Source organism: Mesoplodon bidens (genome assembly GCF_964165515.1).
Source record: "Mesoplodon bidens genome assembly, chromosome: 6".
Taxonomy (NCBI): Eukaryota; Metazoa; Chordata; class Mammalia; order Artiodactyla; family Ziphiidae; genus Mesoplodon; species Mesoplodon bidens.
In genome coordinates, this window is record NC_138162.1 from 105562427 (window position 1) to 105582586 (window position 20160).

The 20160-nt window shown below is 35.8% G+C and overlaps 1 protein-coding gene across 1 annotated transcript in view; it reads left to right on the forward strand.

The window, feature by feature from the left end:
• Window positions 1–9850: 9850 nt before the first annotated feature.
• Window positions 9851–20160, forward strand: part of ADAM7 (ADAM metallopeptidase domain 7) — a gene marked incomplete at both ends in the record, with an annotated part of 40538 nt that continues 30228 nt past the window's right edge. Inside the window, 5 exon segments of the mRNA XM_081237941.1 lie at window positions 9851–9922; window positions 11279–11355; window positions 12391–12583; window positions 13870–13923; window positions 17497–17565. Of these exon segments, the coding sequence (XP_081094067.1) occupies window positions 9851–9922; window positions 11279–11355; window positions 12391–12583; window positions 13870–13923; window positions 17497–17565 (465 nt within the window).

Consider the following 20160-nt stretch of genomic DNA (forward strand, 5'->3'; position numbering starts at 1 on the left):
ATGGGCTGACACTAGCTTCTACAAAAAGAATTGCAAGTTCCCCTTAATTAATGTGGTTTTGGAGTACTTTATAATGATATTTCTTTTAAAGTCAGACAGAAAATGCTAACCTTTATTCCAGTATTTCTGTGTGAAGTTTTTGCCATTTCTACTGTAATTTGAATAAGATTTTTTTTCACTTCATTCTCTTTATTCACTTGAATTTACTGACCCTTTTCTTCATGTTTCTCTTGGCAAAGGACATACAAGAATAAGCATTTTGAGTCTGCAGAGTGCGCCGCCTCTCGTTTCTGACTTAGAATATATTCTTTATCATCTGTCGTGCTTCCTGGGCCTCCACTATTGTGAATTCACTCTGTTAAGTCCTTAAGGAGGGGTGAGGGATTGCTCTCTAAGTTGCTGGCTAGGAGAGAGGGAGCAGGACTGAGGGAAAGAAAGAGAGAAGGAAGCTCAGGAGGGCAAGCCTGCAGGGGTACCTGGATTGTGAGGGAGGTCACAGGGAGAAAGTGGACCTGCGCTTCACAAAGCCGGGAGGCCCCCAAGACACGTACTCCTGCCTCACTACTTGTTAAAGGGGTATCCTAGTAATGATAAGGACTGGACACAAGAATCGAATCTACAACCTCCAAACCCCTCCCTGAAACGAAGATGGCATTAGATTGGAGAACCTCCTCTGAGAGGTTGCTTCACTAATTTGCAGCTAAGATATGAGGGGACAGAACATTCTCATATTTGCCTCATTTTTAAAATCTGCTTTTGTCTGATAAGCAGACTTCCCAGAGCCACTTTGACTGAAATCTGCTTCAGGGATCATTGTTTGTTTGTTTCGAAAGCTTTATATACTTTAGTGATGATGTTAAGTTAAACACAGAAAGCTGTGACCTGAGAGTGAGAATACATTAGAAACTAGTTATATTATAATATTGCACTATTCCACACTAGTCACTTGATAGAGTTTTACGAGAAAAAATAAAGTTTCTTTTCCCCTCAAAAAAAGCACTAGTGTATAAAAAGAATACAGAGCCAAGCAGAACTTTTATTTTAATGTCTGCTTTTCACTTATTGATTATGGGTCATGAGTAAGTTCCAAAAATTTTTCTTCTTTGAAAGTTCCTGGCTGTTTCACCTGGATTAGCCATGGATAGTGTCATATCTCTAATCTTATAGACATGCTAGAAAGTTAGCTCAGCCATAACTAAAGGCATCAGACAAATGCCTTTAAGCCTTATCATTTAACATGACACCATAAATAATTGGGATTTCACAATTGGTATTTTAAACATTGTTTATTCTAGTTTCCACAATTTAGACTGTAATAAAGGCAAGCTCAATATAGTTCCAACCCATCACCCAATTTAAAATGCTCTATTTAACTGTCACTGTGAATGAAGCTGCTAAGTTCCATTTGATATGTGGATGAGTATTTGTTTGGTGATGGGTCAGATATACTGAGTACGCCCATCAGTCTTCAACTATCTATTGTAATAACCTGAAAGATTATCAGAAACTCTACTGGTAGAGATGATCATTTGGATTAAAGTTGTTGCAATTACGTCCAAAAGAAAAAGAAAGAGAAAAAGCCATTAGTTTGGTTGAGAACCACCTTGTTAGTGACTGTATATAACATTCCAAGAATCAAGCCCTGGGGATCTGAGGTATTTAGATACTGGGGAGGGAAGGATGATGCAACAAATGAGACTAAGAAGCAGCAGTGAATAAGCATGGAGGAGATCCACAAATGAGCTAAACTCTTCAAAAGGTGAAAGTCATCAACAGTGTCAAAGGTTGTAAAAGGTCAAGTTAGTGAAGATTGAGAATTGACCACTGGATTTGGCAAGGGTGCAGATCATCGGTAACATTGACAAGAAGTGTTTCATTGAATAAAGGATAAAAAGTATGTTTGGAGTAATTTCAAGAGCAAATGGGGAGAGAGGAACTGTACATTCATCTTCCAAGAAACTGTGCTATTAAAAGAAGTCAGGAACGGAGTAGTAGCTGGGTGGAAGGTAGGGTGATGTAAAAGAAGAAATGCTTTTTGAAAAGATATAAAAATGGCAGCATATTTGTATATATACTAATTGAGAGTATTCAGTCTCGAGAAAGAACTTGCCAGAATGATGATATTGGGGCTAGGGGACAAGAAGAAACAGAATCCAATATATTAATGGTGGGTAGACCTTAGAGGAATGGGCAGTACATGTATAGAAACAAGAGAGAACTAGTCTGTTCTCTCTCTACATCTTGACAGTAATGTAGATGTGATCACTGGAGAAGGTGAGATTTTTTTCGTCTGATGGCTTCTTTTTTCTCAGCTAAATAGAAAGAAAGCATGGTGATCAGCTGATACTAAGGGGAGATTTAGAGATTTGAGGTGAGAAGAAAGAGTATAAAATAGTCAGCTAAGAACTGGAGAATGAATAAACCAGGGAATGTAAGGTTGCCTGTCAGCACAGATTCATCTAACACGCACACCATCCCTATGAGGTACATGTTATTGATAATATTATACCTATTTTACAGATGAGAAAAAACAGCAGTAGAGAAATGTTTCCTGTTTTGCCCAAAGCCACAGAGTTAAAAGGTGGCAGGCAATTTACCTTCTGAGGCTTTAAAGCCAAGTGAGTCTTAATCCTAGCACCAATAAAAAAAAAAAATGACACAATCAGATTTGCATTTTGAAAAGATCACGCTTGTTGGAATATAGCCAAAGACAGTCTAGGATGTCCTGGACTAGGATGGAGACAGAAAAGTTGGAGAAAAGTGGATGGGATTTTTTAGAAAGTAAAATAAACATAGTTAGTGATGGACTGATTAAAAGGGATATCCATGATGACTACTGGGTTTCAGACTTGCAGTGAGGAATGGATGATGACATCATGAACTAAGAGAACAGGCTGGGGGAGCCGCACTTTAAGTTTTGTATCTATTGAGTTTGTAGGGGTTTTGCACACTTCCGGTGAAGGTGTTGAGTAGGGAGTTGGCTGTAAAGGTCTATCGCTCAGATGACTGGAAATAGAAAGTGTGAGGCATATCGTAGAGAATTAAACCATAACTGAAGATGAGATGGATGTGGAACAAGTGTACAGTTAAGGGAAAAGAAGATATGGGATAATACCTTGAGGAACTCCATAATTTAAAGGTTGGGTAAAAGATACAGCCCTCAAGTTGCCAGAGAGCTAGAAAGAAATTAAGAAGAGTATGTGTCAAGGTACTTCAATAGAATATTTCAAGGGGGAGGGTATGGTCAACAATACTGAGAGGGCAAGTAGATGAGGAACCAAAGTATCCATTGGCTATAGAAATTGTGAAATCATCAGAGATATTAGTTAGCTATATCAGTAGAATAATAAAGGCAGTGCAAGTGGGATGTGTTAGGATGAGTTGGAGGTGAGGAAATTGGCACAAGAAACATAGATCAACTTTGTGAGAAGTTTAACTGAAAAGGTAATGAAAGAGGGTGATGGTGGCGGTCTGTGGACTATAGGATTGAGGGTAGGATTTTGTGAAAGGGAGAGATTTTAGATTATTTAAATGTCAAAAGATACTTAAAAGAAAGCTTCCCATGGTAGATTGGTTCCATTCATGGGAATATTATAGGGATAATCAATAATGTGAGATAGGGGAGGGGATAAAATCCCAGATAAGGGATTGTATTGCAAAGGGATCTCTCTTCTAATATAACAAGAGAACACATGCGTATAGATAGGTTTGTACAGGTCTTCTGCACATTTGCCCGTTAACGTTTTCTTTTTGTATTGATTTGAAAGAGCTCTATATTATAAGGATATGTGCCCTTACATTTTATTATATATGTTGCATACATTTCTGGAGTTTTTATTTGTCTTTTAATTGTAATTAATTTTTGATTTATGGCATAAATCAGTTTTCATAAATAAGTTTGGATGAAAGTGGTCAAAAGGTGCAAACTCCCAGTTATAATATAAATAAGTACTAGGGATGGAATGTACAACATGATGACTGTAGTGAACAGGGTTGTCTGGTATATCTGAAAGTTGTTAAGACAGCAGATCTTAAGAGCTCTCATCGCAAGGAAAAATATTTTTTTTGGTATCTGTATGAGATGAATCATTTCATAACATATGATGTCAAATTATTTAATGTACACCTTAATCTTATACAGTGCTGTAATCAATTACATCTCAATAAAACTTGGAAGAAAAAAAAGGAAGTTATTTCCCTTCATTTCCCCCTCTTGCCCCAGTGACTCTCTGGGTTCTTTTATCGGGATGGGGGGTGAAATATTCATTTCGATTGTGTTTCATTCAGTACTCTAAAGACCATTATCCTCATGTTCCTGGCCCAGGCCTTTATTTAGCTAGGAAAAAAAGTTCTCAATACTTCTGTCTAGTTTTTGTATCAAATCTTCCTTAACAGTTCTTATAAGTGGCTTTCAGCATAGAAAGACCTTCTTCAACCAAACTTTATATAAAGATTCTTCAATAATTTTTTCCAAGTCATAGGTGATTTTTTTCACTTTTGAATTTTTAATACATCTGGAATCATATTTATATCAGGCATAAAGTAGGGATCTCTGCCCAGCCCACCTCCTCCACCACCACCATCTCAGTGGTTGCCTTTAATTAGTACATGACGTCCACTTTATAGGTTTTAGCCTCAAGCACCTCACAAATTGTGTAACATGATCAAGGAACACTTCCTTGTGCTGGATCAAAACTGCCTGTCTATCTGCTAGGGTCTTCATCCTCACTGCGGAAGCAAGGACCTGTGCATGTCTCTTCTCAAGCACATGTGCCCCACTTTCGCCAGAATCATTCAGAATGTTTCCCAGGAGTTTATTCTTCACAATTTTACTCATTTCTCAGATTAAAGGTATGTCATAATCTTTTTATGAGGGTTTTCCTATGATGCTATGAGGTAATGTCTCTCTCATCATTAAGTTTAAATTGTAAATGATAAAAACATTAATATCCATTGATGATTTTGCTGAGAACATAGCATAGGATTTGGACTAGATTATGGCTAATCTTGAGATTCTACAAGTTTATGAAATGCAGTATCACTCTTAAATACTCTGATGGGCCGTGAGTAGGAGGAAGGAGTGGATTTTACTGAATATCTGCAAGGCAGCAGACACTTTTAGCCATCAGCCACTTTGTATATTAACATGCTCAAAATTCTATATTATTATCTCCACTTCACAGGTAAAGAAATTGAGACTAATATCTACAGATCAGGAAGATTAGATATGCTACTTATGGTCATACTGCTAATAAACTAGTAAAACTTTGGTTCAGATAAGAGCAGATTCCAGAATCCTATACTCTCTTCTCTATACCTCTCTGTAGTGGGGTTGACAGGGCTCACCTGACAGATGACTACCACTTTGATAGGTAAAGCATAGAAGATTATCTCAGTATCTAAAATCCCCTCCACAGGGGAAGGCCTTATATTAGCTATGAGAACTGTTGGCTCAGAAAATTTCCTCCTCCTCCTTCCTAGTCAACTTCTCTCAAAACCTGTTCACAGAGGTTTCACTCATCATAGATTATTCTGTCCAGCCTGGAAGTTTTTATAAATAGAGTTACACTGCATGTGCCCTTTGTGTAAGGCTTCTTTAGTTTAGCATTCCATAAAGAGATTCATTCATGTAGTTCATGTAGCAGAAGTGTGGTTCTTTTACTTTCTGAGTACTACTCCATGATGTGTATGTGTATATATATGTGTGTGTGTATGTGTATATATACATATAGATATGTGTGTATATATATACACACACACATATATACATACACATTACCATTTTTTTATCCATTCTATTGACGGAGACCTTGGCTGTTTCCAGTGTTTGGCTATCATGAGTAAAGCCTGAATGAGCATTCTTGTATATAGTCCTTTTATAAATATACGTTTTCATTTCTCCTTGGTGAACACCAAGGAGTGAAGTTTCTGGATCATAGGGTATGTATATGTGTAGGTTTATAAAAAAATTGTCAGATCATTTTCCAAACTACTGCGAACAATGTATGAGAATTCTAGTTGCTCCAAATCCTCTTTGTCATTTTGTGTTCTCACCCCTTTTTAATTTTAGTTATACTGGTGGGTTTGTGGTGATATTTCATTTTGGATAAGTTTTCAGTTCCCTGTTGAAAACTGTTTAATGTGATTATTGACCATTTGTATATCTTTTGTAAAGTGCCTGTTTAAATATTTACCCTTTTTTTTTTTTTTCTTTTTGCGGTATGCGGGCCTCTCACTGTTGTGGCTTCTCCCGTTGCGGAGCACAGGCTCCGGATGCGCAGGCCCAGCGGCCATGGCTCACGGGCCCAGCCGCTCCGCGGCATATGGGATCCTCCCAGACTGGGGCACGAACCCGTATCCCCTGCATCGGCAGGCGGACTCTCAACCACTGCGCCACCAGGGAGGCCCTATTTACCCATTTTTAATTGGGTTAATTGTCCTTTACTGAGTTGAAGATCTTCATATAATTTGGAGATTAGCCCTTTGTCAGATATATTTCTTGTTAACTGTTTTCTCCATCCTGTTACTTTTTATATTCATTTTCTTAATATTCTTTTAAAAAGTAAAATTTATAATTTTGAAGAAATTTCGATTTACTAAATTTTCTAACGTTTTCATGGTTTTAGCTTTTAGTTTTGGTCTATCATCTTGAATTTGTGTTTGTGTGTGTGTGTGTGTGTGCGTGTGTGTGTGTGTGTGTGTAATCTGAAGGTGGGTCAAGGTTCTTGGTTTTGCATATACATAGCCAGCCTCTTTTGTTGAATTGCCTTTCTTTGGCTTGGATAGCTTTTGCACCTTTGACCAAAAGCAAATGACTATTTCTGAGCTCTCTCTTTTATCCTGTTCACCTACTTTTCAATCCCCAAGCTATGACCACATTGTCTTGATTACTGAAGCTTTAAAGTAAGTCTAAAAGCCAGTGTGGGTAACTTCTACAATTTTGTTCTTCTTTTGCAGAATTAAAAAAAATTCTAGATCCTTAGCATTTCTCTATAAAATTTAGAACTCACTTGTTAATTTTTATTTTTTAAAGAGCCTGCTAGAATTTTGGTTGTGATTTTACTGAATTTATACATGAATCTGAAAGAACTGATATCAACAATATTGAGTCTTCATGTTGCATCTCTATATTAATTTAGATCTTCTTTAATTTCTATCAACAATGTTTTGTAGTTTATAGTGTACAGCTCTCATATGTCTTTGATTAGATGTATTTCTACATATTTAATGCCTGCAATGCTCTTGTAAGCAGAATTGATTTTATTATTTCATTTTTCTATTGGGATGTCTTAATCTATGGATTTATCTATTGTTTCATAGATGAGAGATTTTCATCAGCAAATATTGGCAGTTGTATATCTTTCTTTCTAGTCATTATTCCTTTTATTTCTATGCTTTATTGTAATGGCAAGGAACTCCAGTACAATCTGAGTAGAAATAGAAGAGTTGGCAATCTTACAGTATCCCTGATCTTAAGGGAAAAGTGATAAATATTGAATGATTAATATTATATTGCCAGTAGACTTGTCATTTGTGTACATTATGAGATTAAGATAGCTCCCTGAGAAGCTCACTGAAAGCATTTCATCTGCATCCATTGAAATGTCCATATGGTAATTTACACTGATTGATATTTGAATGTTAAACCATACTTGCATCCCTGTGATAAAACCCTCTTTGCTGTTTACAGTTCACGAAGATTTTCTTAAGGATTTTGACACCATGTTAACGACAGATATTATTCTGCATTTTTAGTTTTGTGTGTGTGTGATGTCTTTGTCACATATTTAATATTAAGAGGTGAATTGGGAAGTGTTCTCTCTTCCTATATTTTCTGAAGAATTTTATTTTTAGATTGTTGAATAGAATTCATGAATGAAACTACCTGTGGCTTGAGGGGTTTTTTGTGTGCATGTGTGGGAAGGAGGTTTTATGATTACAAATTCAATTTTATTGAGAGGGTTATTCAGATTTTCTATTTCATTTTATGTCAGTTTTAAATTGTAATTTACAAGGAAAATGTATATTTCATGTAAGCTGTCAAATTTTTGGTATAAAGTGTTTCATAATATTCTCTGATTATTCTTTTAATATCTGTGGTACCTTTAATGATAACCTTTTCATAATTCTAATATTGGTAATCTGACTTCTCCCTCTTTTTTTTCTTGACAAATCTAAAGAGGTTTATCAATTTGTTGATCTTTTCAAATAACCAACATTTGAATTTGTTTATTATTGCTATTGTCTGTTTATTTCACTGAATCCATCTATTATCTTTATTATTTAATTTATTCTACTTATTTAGTATTTACTTTTTTATGAAAACATTTGATCTTTTTGTCATAGTATTTAAAATATTTAAAACCACGACATTTCCTTCAAGCATTAATTTAGATGCATTTCAAACACCCTGACGTCTTTTATTTTTATTATCATTCCTTTCAAAATATTGTCTAATTTCTTTTAAGATTTCTTCTTTGATTCATGGATTATTTAAGAGTGGGTTATTTAATTTCCAATATTTGGTAGTTTTTACATACCCTTTCTCAAGCTTTGTATGATATCATTTTTAAAAACATGTATTGTAATTTGTTTTATGGCCAAACCTATGTTCTAATTTGTGAAACATACCTTGAAAAGAACATGTATTTTGCAGTTATTGGGTGAAGTGCTCTATAAACAACAATTAGGACAAAGTGGTTGATAGGATTATTTAGATCTTCTATTTTTACTTATATTACTTGTTTATTTGTTCTGTCAACTGCTGAGGGAGGAATGTCAAAACATTCAATTATGATCTGGAATTGTTTATCTTTTCAATTTTTAAAATATTTTCTTCATGTTTTGGAAGCTTAGCTATTAGGTTATACACATGTACTATTATTTTTTCTTTATGGTGAATTTACTCTTTTATCATTATGTCATTATGGAATGCCTGTCTTTTTGGGAACTGTATTCTACCTGGTATCAGTACAGCTTAGCTCCGCATTCACATATTTACTGTTTCCATAATATACTATTTTTCATGCCAACCTACCTGTGTCTTAACATTTAAAATGTGTCTCTTGTAAGATGGCAAGTAGTTGGGTTCTGCCTTTTTAGTAGATTCTGACAATCTGATTTCGAATTGGAAAGTTTAATCCATTAACATTTAATGTTATGAATGATATGGTTGTATTTAATATTGAATTTCTGTTTGCCTCTGATTTTGTTCCTCTGGTTTTCTCTTCCTGCCCTTCTTTGGATCTCTGAATTATTTGATTTCTTTTTTACTCTTATCTACTGGCTTTTTGTTTATCGATTGTTTTCATAGCAATATTTCTCTGCTTTAGTTTAAAGCTTTTGTTTTAGAGGTTACAATATTTACAGTTAATATTGTATAATTTCATGTAAAATGTAAAAACTGTGCAATCATATTAAATTCTTATCTATGTATATATGATACATATATCTTAATATATATTAACCCAACAGCTGTATATTTAGATAAAATATATACAGTATATATATTTATATAGGATACATATACATTACAATTTTTTGGCATTAATTTTCGTGCTTAAGGCAAGAAGATTTTTACTTAGATAATATTGTCTCTAGGTTCTTCTCAAAATGATGCCTTGCTAAAACTGCCAGAATCTTTTACCATCTTTACCAAACCATGAAATCTAGGTAGAAAGGCTTTGCATGTGACTGGGATTGATTTTGCTTATTTGCTTTCAGCATAAGAGGATCTTGCTGAGAAGTGAAAGCAGCCTAGAGCCTACACTCTCACATAACAGGTTTTATCTGCTAACTTTTTAGAATAAGTGAATCTCACTACCTCTCTGCCCGCTTCTCCAGGCCGTTCATGGCCTCAGATTACAGTGAGACATACTACTCCACAAAAGGAGAGCAGATTACCAAGCATCCTCAGATCACGGTATCTTACGGGACCTTCCTATGTCTCTTCTCTGAAACTATTGTTTCCTCGTATGATTTTTAAACCCCATCCTAGCTGTACAAGCAGCTTCAGAAAGTGTTACGTCAGAAATTACTCCTGCATTGACGACTATCACTGAATGATTCTACAACGGAAACTATGACACTCTGACCTCTAAAGGAGATTGATCACTGCCTAACAAGCAAATCAATGACTGCTAATGTATTTTCATTTACCACACTGACTTCTATGTACCCCAAATTGGGTTAAGTCTGGAGGAAGGGTAAAGCAGGACACCAGAGAAGTATAAGGTACCATGATAGAACAGTAATTAATCTAAAGGATAAACCTTAAGAAATGAAACAAGTTTAAAACTTACATCTAACTGACCCTTATGGGAGCCAAATCCTCTTGCCCTGTCCTTCTGATGCACCAACACTGAGTCCTCCCCTTCATTCTCCAAATGAATCTTTGTTCATTAATCATGAATATTACTCTAGTGGATATGAGTTCTATTTTTATATTTATTCCCCTTTGCAGAACATGCCCACTGCAGCCTTCTAGCCAAGGATGACTTTATTCTCTTCTACTAAATGTATACTTTTAACCATATTGCCTGTTTAAGGCAGCTGTCAACTATGAAATCTCAGTCATCATGCAATCTTTGTAAAATAGAACAGTAAGAAAACTGGGTAACATTCTTTTATACAATGAGTGGTTGTTCGTCTGTGAGAGTCTGAGGTGCAGGACCATGGCAAGTGTCACACATAGGCAGGAGTTGAACCTAAGGAACTGATGGAAAGAGAAATTATTTGGCAGAATCACCATGGATGGAACACCCAGTAGGGAGTAATAAAGATACCAACTTGATCGAAGCAGAGAGACAGGAGACAAAGGCACGAGGGGACCTGGTTGGAGAGTGAGACCTAATTTCTGTGATCATCAAAAATTTTGACTTTATTTCATAGGCAACTGGAGAAAATTTATAATAATAGCACAGGAGGGGTAGTTTGATAGGATTTTAAGATGGATTCAAAGAGTAATATTTCAAAGGAAAAGGGTTACATTTCTGAGGTTAGCATCAACTAATAGACTCTTAAATTTGTGAGAGAAGAATTAATACACTGCTTCACACAAAGTAATCATGCAATTAAAATAAAAGGCTTCTAAAGTAGCTTCGAAATTTTCCGATGAAAGAATGCAACGAATGAATGCATGAATGAATGCATAAACGAACATAAGGATAGTTTGTGAAAATGAAATAATGATGTATTGTGAACATAAAATATCTAGATATTAATATTTCTATAATATCAATACATGTACTTATATCATTAGCCTCTTCATCTATTTTAGGATCACTGTTTTTACCAAGGATCCATCATACATGAATTTGATTCTGCTGCCAGTATCAGCACATGTAATGGTCTGAGGTATGTACCGTATCTTTCTACCTTTATGAGTTTTCCTATGAATTTTCAAAGACATTCACTTCTCTCTTCTTAAGACCTTTAAATAGAAAAATTAATGGAAAAAAGCTACTGTATATTTTCAGCATGAGGATCCACTCCAGCCCATTGTTTATGTTCATTTTTGACAAAAAGATGTAAAACACAGCCCTAAGCAAGACAAGTTTTTCAGTATATGATCAAGGGATTCAGAGTTGGAAGGTGACTGGAGCTCATCCAGCCTGTCCTCTCATGTTACAGATCAGGATACTGACATCAGAGACTTGCTCCTGAACATTCATTTTGCTGGTGGTTGAACTCCGTCCAAAAACCAGTCCTCCTAATTTCTAGGCCTGTGAATTCCCACTGCATCACACCACAACGCTTCACAGCTTTTTACTAAATTAGGCAGTGTTTCCAGACTCTGGAAAGTAAAAAATGTCAGAAGTAAAGCCTATATAAGTTGTCTCTAGATCTTGGGCTCAAGGACAAAGGAAGAAGATGTGGGGAGGCAGAGAGTAGGAGAGCAAGAAACCTGTATCTTCATTTTTGAGGATTTTACTTGAGTAGGTCCCAGAATTTTAAAGAATGAGAAACCCCTTAATGACACAATTACCACATAATAGTGTCTGTACCTTCATATATTTACTCTGTAATTAATGAATGATGGACATGAATATTCACAAAATTTTTGCAAGAACTAAGACTTGCCAGAGGTCCTCAACCCCGGGTGGGAATTGTTACTCTACCTATGCTTCAAAGGAGAGATTGGGCTGTTAAACTTCTGAAAATCCAGATGAGTTGACTCTTAGAAAAGTTATTGAGTCAAAGGTTACATGCTATCTTCCCTCTTTGTCTCTCAGAATACCTGGCTACATGCTTACATGAGGCCTTGACCCTGCAGTTTCCCTTACTTAAAAAGGCAAACTCCATAAAGTGGAACAGCTAAGTATTGTGTAAGTAATATAGTAGTAAAATGAAACAGATCTTAAAGAGACATTGTATTCCCGATTTCCACAGGGGGTTCTTCAGGGTGAGTGACCAAAGGTACCTCATTGAACCAGTGAAATATTCAGATGAAGGAGAACATCTGGTGTTCAAATATAAACCCCAGGTGCAGCAACCTGCCAATTATTCTTGTACAGAGTTCAATTTTACCAGGACAGCTGTTCCAAATGACAATACTAAATCCATGGAAGACTCCAAAATGGAAGTGAGTGCCTTATTTTTAAATTATCTTTATCCCAAGTCAAATGCCTCTTACTTTCTTACCGATCTCAAGAGAGAGATTATGCGCCCAATTAATGAAGTGTACAGGCTGCCTGAATCTGACTCTTCATTGTTTGAAATCCGAAATGTCAAACTTTTGTTTTTGTTATCTACACAGAAAGTGTTCATTCCCTACAGCAAATCTCAGTTTATCTCATCAGTTTCTAAGAAGGGGGATATCTACAACCCTACATATAGATTTATAGTATTAGGGCTATAAGTGGTTGGAAAGAATGAAATTTACATCTTGAAATCTCTCTTAGATATTGTCTTTTCTTTCCTGGTCTTTCCTGCCACTTTTCTGGGAGGAGTTGTTGATGATAAGCCAGGTTATCCCCCTTTCATCACGCCAAATATTCTAATTGTTAAGGTGGAATTTCTAGTAGAATGAAGGCACAATGATAGTCCTCCATATTTTAGGCTTTTCTCTACTTGTTCATATCAACTTAAATCCCCTCTACATGTTAGCCTTTAAGATTTGTGAGTGTTTATCTTCTTCATATATCCATGGTGTAGACTGTGTCTGAAACTTACTAGATGCCTAATAGATGGGTTTTTTTGATTGAATATATCAATAAATAAATGATTACTTAGTTCAGAAAAGAATGACAGTCAAATATTTGAACAATATGCCTCTGGTTTATATTCAAGAGCATATGCATGTACCTCAATGCATGACACTGAAAGCTGAAAACTTAGAATTTCTTAGTATTGTGTTTTATAAAATAAAATATCTATAATTAACAACTTTTATGTTTCCTTGGAACTGACACTCCCACAAAGGGAGATCGGGAGACAGAAGAGGAGTAGAAGGAATACAGTCACTCCTGTTGGCCAGTTATATGTCTTGCTCTCAACTGTAAATGGTCCTTTTATATGAGCTTACTTAGTAAGCATTTACTTTGTAAATTAAAAAAAAACCCTAAATGTTAAAAACTGGATTCATGATTCTTTATTTATAATCCTTACATTACCTGAAAGACTAAACAAAAAAATAAAAGGAAAATAAAATATGGAATGTTGTTTCAGGTTTACTAGAATCTGATGCATAGAACCACATGTTTTAATAATATGGTGGGTTTTATTTACCTACATTTCTAGAATTATTAGATATACTCCTGCATGTCAACTTCCAATAATACTAACATTTCTTACCTTGAAAATTTTAGCTTAAAATGTTAAGACAAGAGACATTAACTGTATTTCATTCAATTTTCCATAAATTTCCACAGTATGGAAAAAGAAAAGTATATTGAACTGTTCATTGTTGCCGATGATAACATGGTAAGTTTTCAGATAAACATTTGCTCCCCATTCCTTCTTATAAAACTATAGCTGTGATTTTTAACAAAGAGAAAGTAGTATTTTAATCAGAATTCCATTCCAGGTTCAATGTTCTGTTTTTAGCTTCCCCAAACAGACATATAGAAGAGATGATAATGTCCTTTGGCAGTATAGCAGACTAAGCCAAAATAGAACCTCCCTCCACATTATGAACATATGGAAACGATGAACAACTTCAAAAAATTGAAAATATGTCCACAATCTATATAATTGAGCTAAAAAAACACAGAAAATCTCCAAGTGCTAAAAATGAGGCAGAGAATCTCCATCAAAACAGTAACTAAGGGCTTCCCTGGTGGCGCAGTGGTGGAGAGTCCGCCTGCTGATGCAGGGGACACGGGTTCGTGCCCCGGTCCGGGAAGATCCCACATGCCGCGGAGCATCTGGACCCGTGAGCCATGGCCGCTGGGCCTGCGCGTCCGGAGCCTGTGCTCCGCAACGGGAGAGGCCACAACAGTGAGAGGCCTGCGTACCGCAAAAAAAAAAAAAAAAAAAAAGACAGTAACTAAAATTCAAAGGCATTGGTGATACAACACACAGTATGTAGAATATATTGCCTAAGGCCCAGAGCCACAAAGTGCTGCCCCATCTCTGAAAGGGAACTGGAAAAGCTCTCTAGTGAAACTGCAAAGAGAAAGGAAACGTTTTGTTTGTCTGCCTGTAGCAATGGGCAGGGAAAATATTATGCCTGGGAAAACAAAATCCTAAGCCTGTGTCCTGCACTGATGTGGGGTATGACATACTTTTCTTTAGATACAGAAATGCCACGCCAAGCTTTCAACAAAAAAACTGATTAGGAATTCGGTAAACTGCTAGACTCCAAGTCAAAAATGCCCTATAATCATAGTCCAAGGTAAAACTAATCACACGAGGAAGCGTCAACCAACATAATGAAAAGAAGAATGAGCTCTCCAAGAACTGCAAATCAGCCAACGATATTTCAGATTATACACCTTACAGCAGAGTATAAAAAGATATACAACAACAACAACAAAAAACATGGTTACAGGGTAAGAAGGGTTGTTTTTACTTCTCTATTAGAAAGTTTTAGGCTAAGCAGGGAAAAAATTCAACAAAAATAGAAAAGATTTGAACCACATAAATATAGGTTTGATCTAATCAATTGATGGATGTATACTGCAACCAGAAAAAAGACAATATGTAATCATTTCAAGTTCAAACAAAACATTTTCAAGAATTAAACGGACATTTTGCCACAAAGGAAGCAAAACAGATAGGAAAGGTATATATGGAAAAGATCACCGCTTTTTTTTAACCACAACCAAATTGGAAGGTATAACAAAAAAATTGTTAAACTAGACTACAAAACGAAAATTGATTTGGAAACTAAAAGAAAAATACATTGCCAAATATTAATTGACTAAACAAGTCAAATCTGAAAGTATGAAATATTTATAATAGCAAAAAGAAAACATTAGTTGAGATAAATTTTTCCAGATGCAGGTGGCATAACCGTAATTAGAAGGACATTTGTAGACAAACGTTTATATTAAAAAATAAATTTAATGAATTAAGAGTCTAACTGGAAAAGTTAGAACATAAACACAGAATAAAACCAAGAAAGAGAAGGAAAAATAATTTTAATAATGAGTAAAATTGATAAAAAGCACAAGACGAAAAGAAACTAAGTCAAATGCTACTCCCTTGGAAAGATAAATGAAATACAGGAACTTCTAACAATACTTATTAAGACAAAAATAGAAGTACAAATAAAATTAGAAATGAAAGAAAAACATAACTATAAATATAAGAAAGGTTATATATCATTAAAAAATGTATGTACAACCTTGTGCCAACAAATTTATGAGCAAAAGAATGTAGTACAATGTTAAGAAGCTGACTTGAGAAGAAATAGGAAACTCCAAAAAGAATATAAGAAAGTTTTAAAGTTAAATAAGTAGTCCACAATCTATTGACAAATAACTAGGCTCAGATGAGTTTTAAGACAAATTATACCGAAATTTATTGTAACAGAAAACCCCATCTTTTATACACTGTTTTCAAGAATAGGAAACATTCTTCACACATTTCATAGTTATTATAATGTTCATATTAGTTATCTACTGCTGTGTAACAAACTACCCAAAACTTAGTGTGGGTCATTTATACAGTTGCAGTAATCTGGTGGTTCCACTGGGCTGGCTGGATGGTGTAACCTGGCCTTAGCCACTTGTCTGGTATCTAGTGTTGGGTTTGGCCCATGTGTCCCCAGTAGGCAAGCCTGTTCTTCTGGTATTATAGCTGGGCATCAAAACATCATAAGAGAGACCAGGCTTCAATGTACAAGAGCTTTTCAAGCTTCTGCTTATAGGACACTTATTAATGTCTTATTAACTAAAGTCATATGGCCAAGTCTAGAATCAATGGTTGAGGGAACCACACATCGGTGAAGATACCCAGAAGAGTGATTCCTTAAGGGTCATTACCATAACAACCTATGATGACACTGATAACAAATCCAGACAAGAAAGTAAAACTACAAGCCAATTTCACTCACAAATACGACTGCAAATACCCTAAAAATATTTGCAAACCCAATCCAGCACATATCAAAAGAAAAAGTGTGCGTAACAATGAAGGTTTATTCTAGTAATGCAATGGATTTGATAATTAAGAGGAAATTTATGGGCCTATCAGGAATAGTTTCAGTAGAATAGTGGCATTTAAATCAATGCGTAGTAGGTTGAGGAGTGGGTAGGAAATGAAAATTAAAGGGATTCTAATGTAATATCTTTGGGGTATTCAGATATTTAAGATAACAGGCGAGCAATGGAATGTTAACTATAGGATAATTGCAGCATTCAGAAAAGGCATTTTTTTTAATTATAAAAGAAGCTTGACCATTTGCATTTATCTCTACGGGATACCTTATGTTATTATTAAGTGTATTTTATTAGGTCTAAATTGATAATGTTGAGAACAAGTACAAATAGGGAATCCATTTGTAAGAAGAGAACAACATACAAAATAAGCTGAAGCAGGAAACTGCTTTGTCTTCTTAGCCTTTTCCTGGAGAGAAAGAAGGGGGAAACCACAATTTCTTGCCCCTCTCCATCATATCCCTGGCTCCAGGATGATCCTTGATTATATGCTCCTTAGTTTGTAGCCACCATGGATATAGGAGTGCTGACAAAGTCGTTTTTTGCAATATAATGGTTGCTGTGGAGCTTTAATAAGTTTTGCTATGAATATGGACTCTCAAGAATACTTATCAATTGGTTTAATAAATCAACATAATGTAATATGTCTAATGTGAAGAGGGAACAGAGTTATAAAGAAAACCTTAAAGTAGTGCCAAGGTGAAGCATGACTTTTGAAACTGCTATATCCTATTATTTTATATAAAACATGTATTTCTGCATAAGTTGCCCAGATTTTTTAGCTCTCTGGACGGAAAGCCAATGAACTTTTTTCTTTGAAATATCTCATGATGTTGAATTTTTATTCAACTCCTATGATTAATGAGTATTGATCTGATGTCTATATTTCCAGTATCACAGGAATAATCACCCTAACAAACTGAGGAATCAAGTTTGGGGAATGGTCAATTTTGTCAACATGGTAAGATTTGATACAGTCTGAATCAAGCCAAAAACACAAATGGAAAGAAACTTTTAGGACAGATCTCTGCTGGATTTTTGTAGTAATACTGATATTCAGACAGCACAAAACGTAACAGTTCACCAAGTAGTCTAGCAAAATTCCATTGAAAAACAAATCACAGCAACAAATGGATCATAGCTCTAAGTTTTTGGTTTTCTAAGTAAATGACACTTAATATTTACATAAGTTTCAAATATTGGTCACTATCACAAAATTTATAAAGCAATGTACAAAGATTTGAATACCCATCATGAGTAAATCAAATCCACTATTTTAAATCACTCTTCCACGACCTTTGCATAGCAAAAAGTCTTTCAAGCTATAATTTATTGCCCACGTTTAGACAGAGAAATCAGGGGAAATATTTCTGTAAAATTCACTAAAATGATGAATTCGTCTAACATGAAATGAACTAGAATGCTGTCAAAGAAGCAAGACTGTGAATTATACACATCTTTTAAAGCTGACTCCTTCCGACCAGCTCCATTACCAGGATAAAGAGGCCCAAAGAAAGACATTGTAAGAAATCGCTCCTTTAGATCAGTGGTTTTTGCATTCACCAGTTGAAGGACATTTGATCTTTTTCTAGTTTTTTACTAGAATGTTTGGGGCCTGAATCAGACCTGAGTGCACTGAATGAGGCCACCAGTTTTGCTCCGCAGATGGGGGAAGCCACGGGCTGAACTCTGTTCAAGTTCCGCAGTTGAATGGGCTATGTAGCGTCTCACAGTGAGGGTCCCTGGTCAGACAGGCTGAAGTCTATATTTATTAATGAGTGGGGCTGCAAATTAAATTCCCTGCTTGGGCACAGCAGGAGAAGCAGCCCTGAAACTGGTAAAGCTCTTTGTTTGTTGCCTTAACTCAAGCTGACCCCAGGTTTCCCAGCTGAATAGGATTACTGGCTTTGCTCACAAACTACTGGCTCTGTCTGCCCCTCTCGCAGCTTGAGCACCACTGGGATGCACATCTTTCAGGTGTTGTCACCAGCCCTTCGGGTCAGATGGGGCTGGAAAACACTCTCCACAGTGCACGGGGCTGTCTCAGCCCCCTAGCGTGGGCAGGATGTGGAGGAATTGCTTCAGGGTACTCTCAATTTCCCAAACAGGATTGGAGGGGCTGAGAGCTACCATTAGCCCTGGATATAAATTAATCCCTTTCCTAGGCATAGTGGGGAGCTCCCACACCCAGTACTGGCTTTGCTCTGGGGGTGATCTCAAGGGCTGCTTCTCCTGTTTCTTATATCTTGCAATTGTCTTTATTACTCCTCTAACACTGACCCAAATATAAGACTCTATCTCTCTCTTCTTGGGGTCCCATCTCCAAAATTGTTGCACATTGCTGAACTTTTACTAAAGATTTTCAGTTCAGACTGGGGGCTCATACCACAAACAATTTAAAGTAGCATAGTCTAAAAGTCCTTGACTCTTCCCGTCATATCTCTTCTTACTGGCCCTTTATCCTCCACACTCATTATTTCACTGCATCCTTTCTCACTTTACTTTCATGCCTTCACCTCTTTTGTCTCAGAAATTCCAAAGTTCTTCCTCTGCTAAGAAGAGTGAACCAACTCTCTCAACAACCTTCCAAATATGTATATCCAAACCCATCCAAGCATTCTGTAGATAAAATATGGCTTTATTTTATAGGATATTTTCTCACCAGAAGAGAATACATCCATAGAATAACAAATATGGTTCCCATTTGCACTTGAATCCAGTTTTATGCACCTAAAGCCCACCCATGAATGTAGAGAATCCAAAGGATAAAAAAATTATCTTGCTTGGTGGGACATAATTCGTAAGGTTTATTACACAATACGATCAGAAGGAATGGACATCTAGTTAGGTCTGAGATCATGATTTAACTAAAGGTCTAACTTTATAAGAGTTTATGAGAACCATAGTTCTCACGGTTATGAAATGACTATGGGTCATGGTTATCACGTTGGCACATGAAATTCAATATATTCATATTATGCTGGTTAAGAAAAGTGAAAAATGAATACAAAGTTATTGTTATAGCAATGATGTGAATATTAAACTTCTTAATAATCAGTTACATTCTCTATTAATATTGTTGAGTTGACCTCTATTTCTGTTCCTAACTTAGTGTTCATAGTTTATCATTCATTCTTTCTTTCAACCAACTTTGTACTGGCTGTTATAAAATATAAAATTGATATAATACATAGTTCTTCATCTCAAAAGCATCATAATATTTCCTTAAACTTTTAACCTCTTTTGTCCTGGCATCAAAGTACCTATCAACTAGGTGTTTACAAAAGCAGATGGGAATAGGGGTGAGAAGCCTTGGGCTACAACTATTTCTGTCTGTTCTGAGGCTTTGAGCAATCCCCAATAAGATTTCTTACACAACAAAGTAGTTCCAAAAATCAAACATGGGGAACAAACATGAAAGCTAAGCTATGGGTTTTTGAAAACAATATCAACTTTCTAATCTGCTACAGAACAAACTCATGACCTCAGTAGAGAGACGAATAAAGAACATTCATTCCATTATGTGCCACTGTTCATAAATGCATATTTTCAGGTC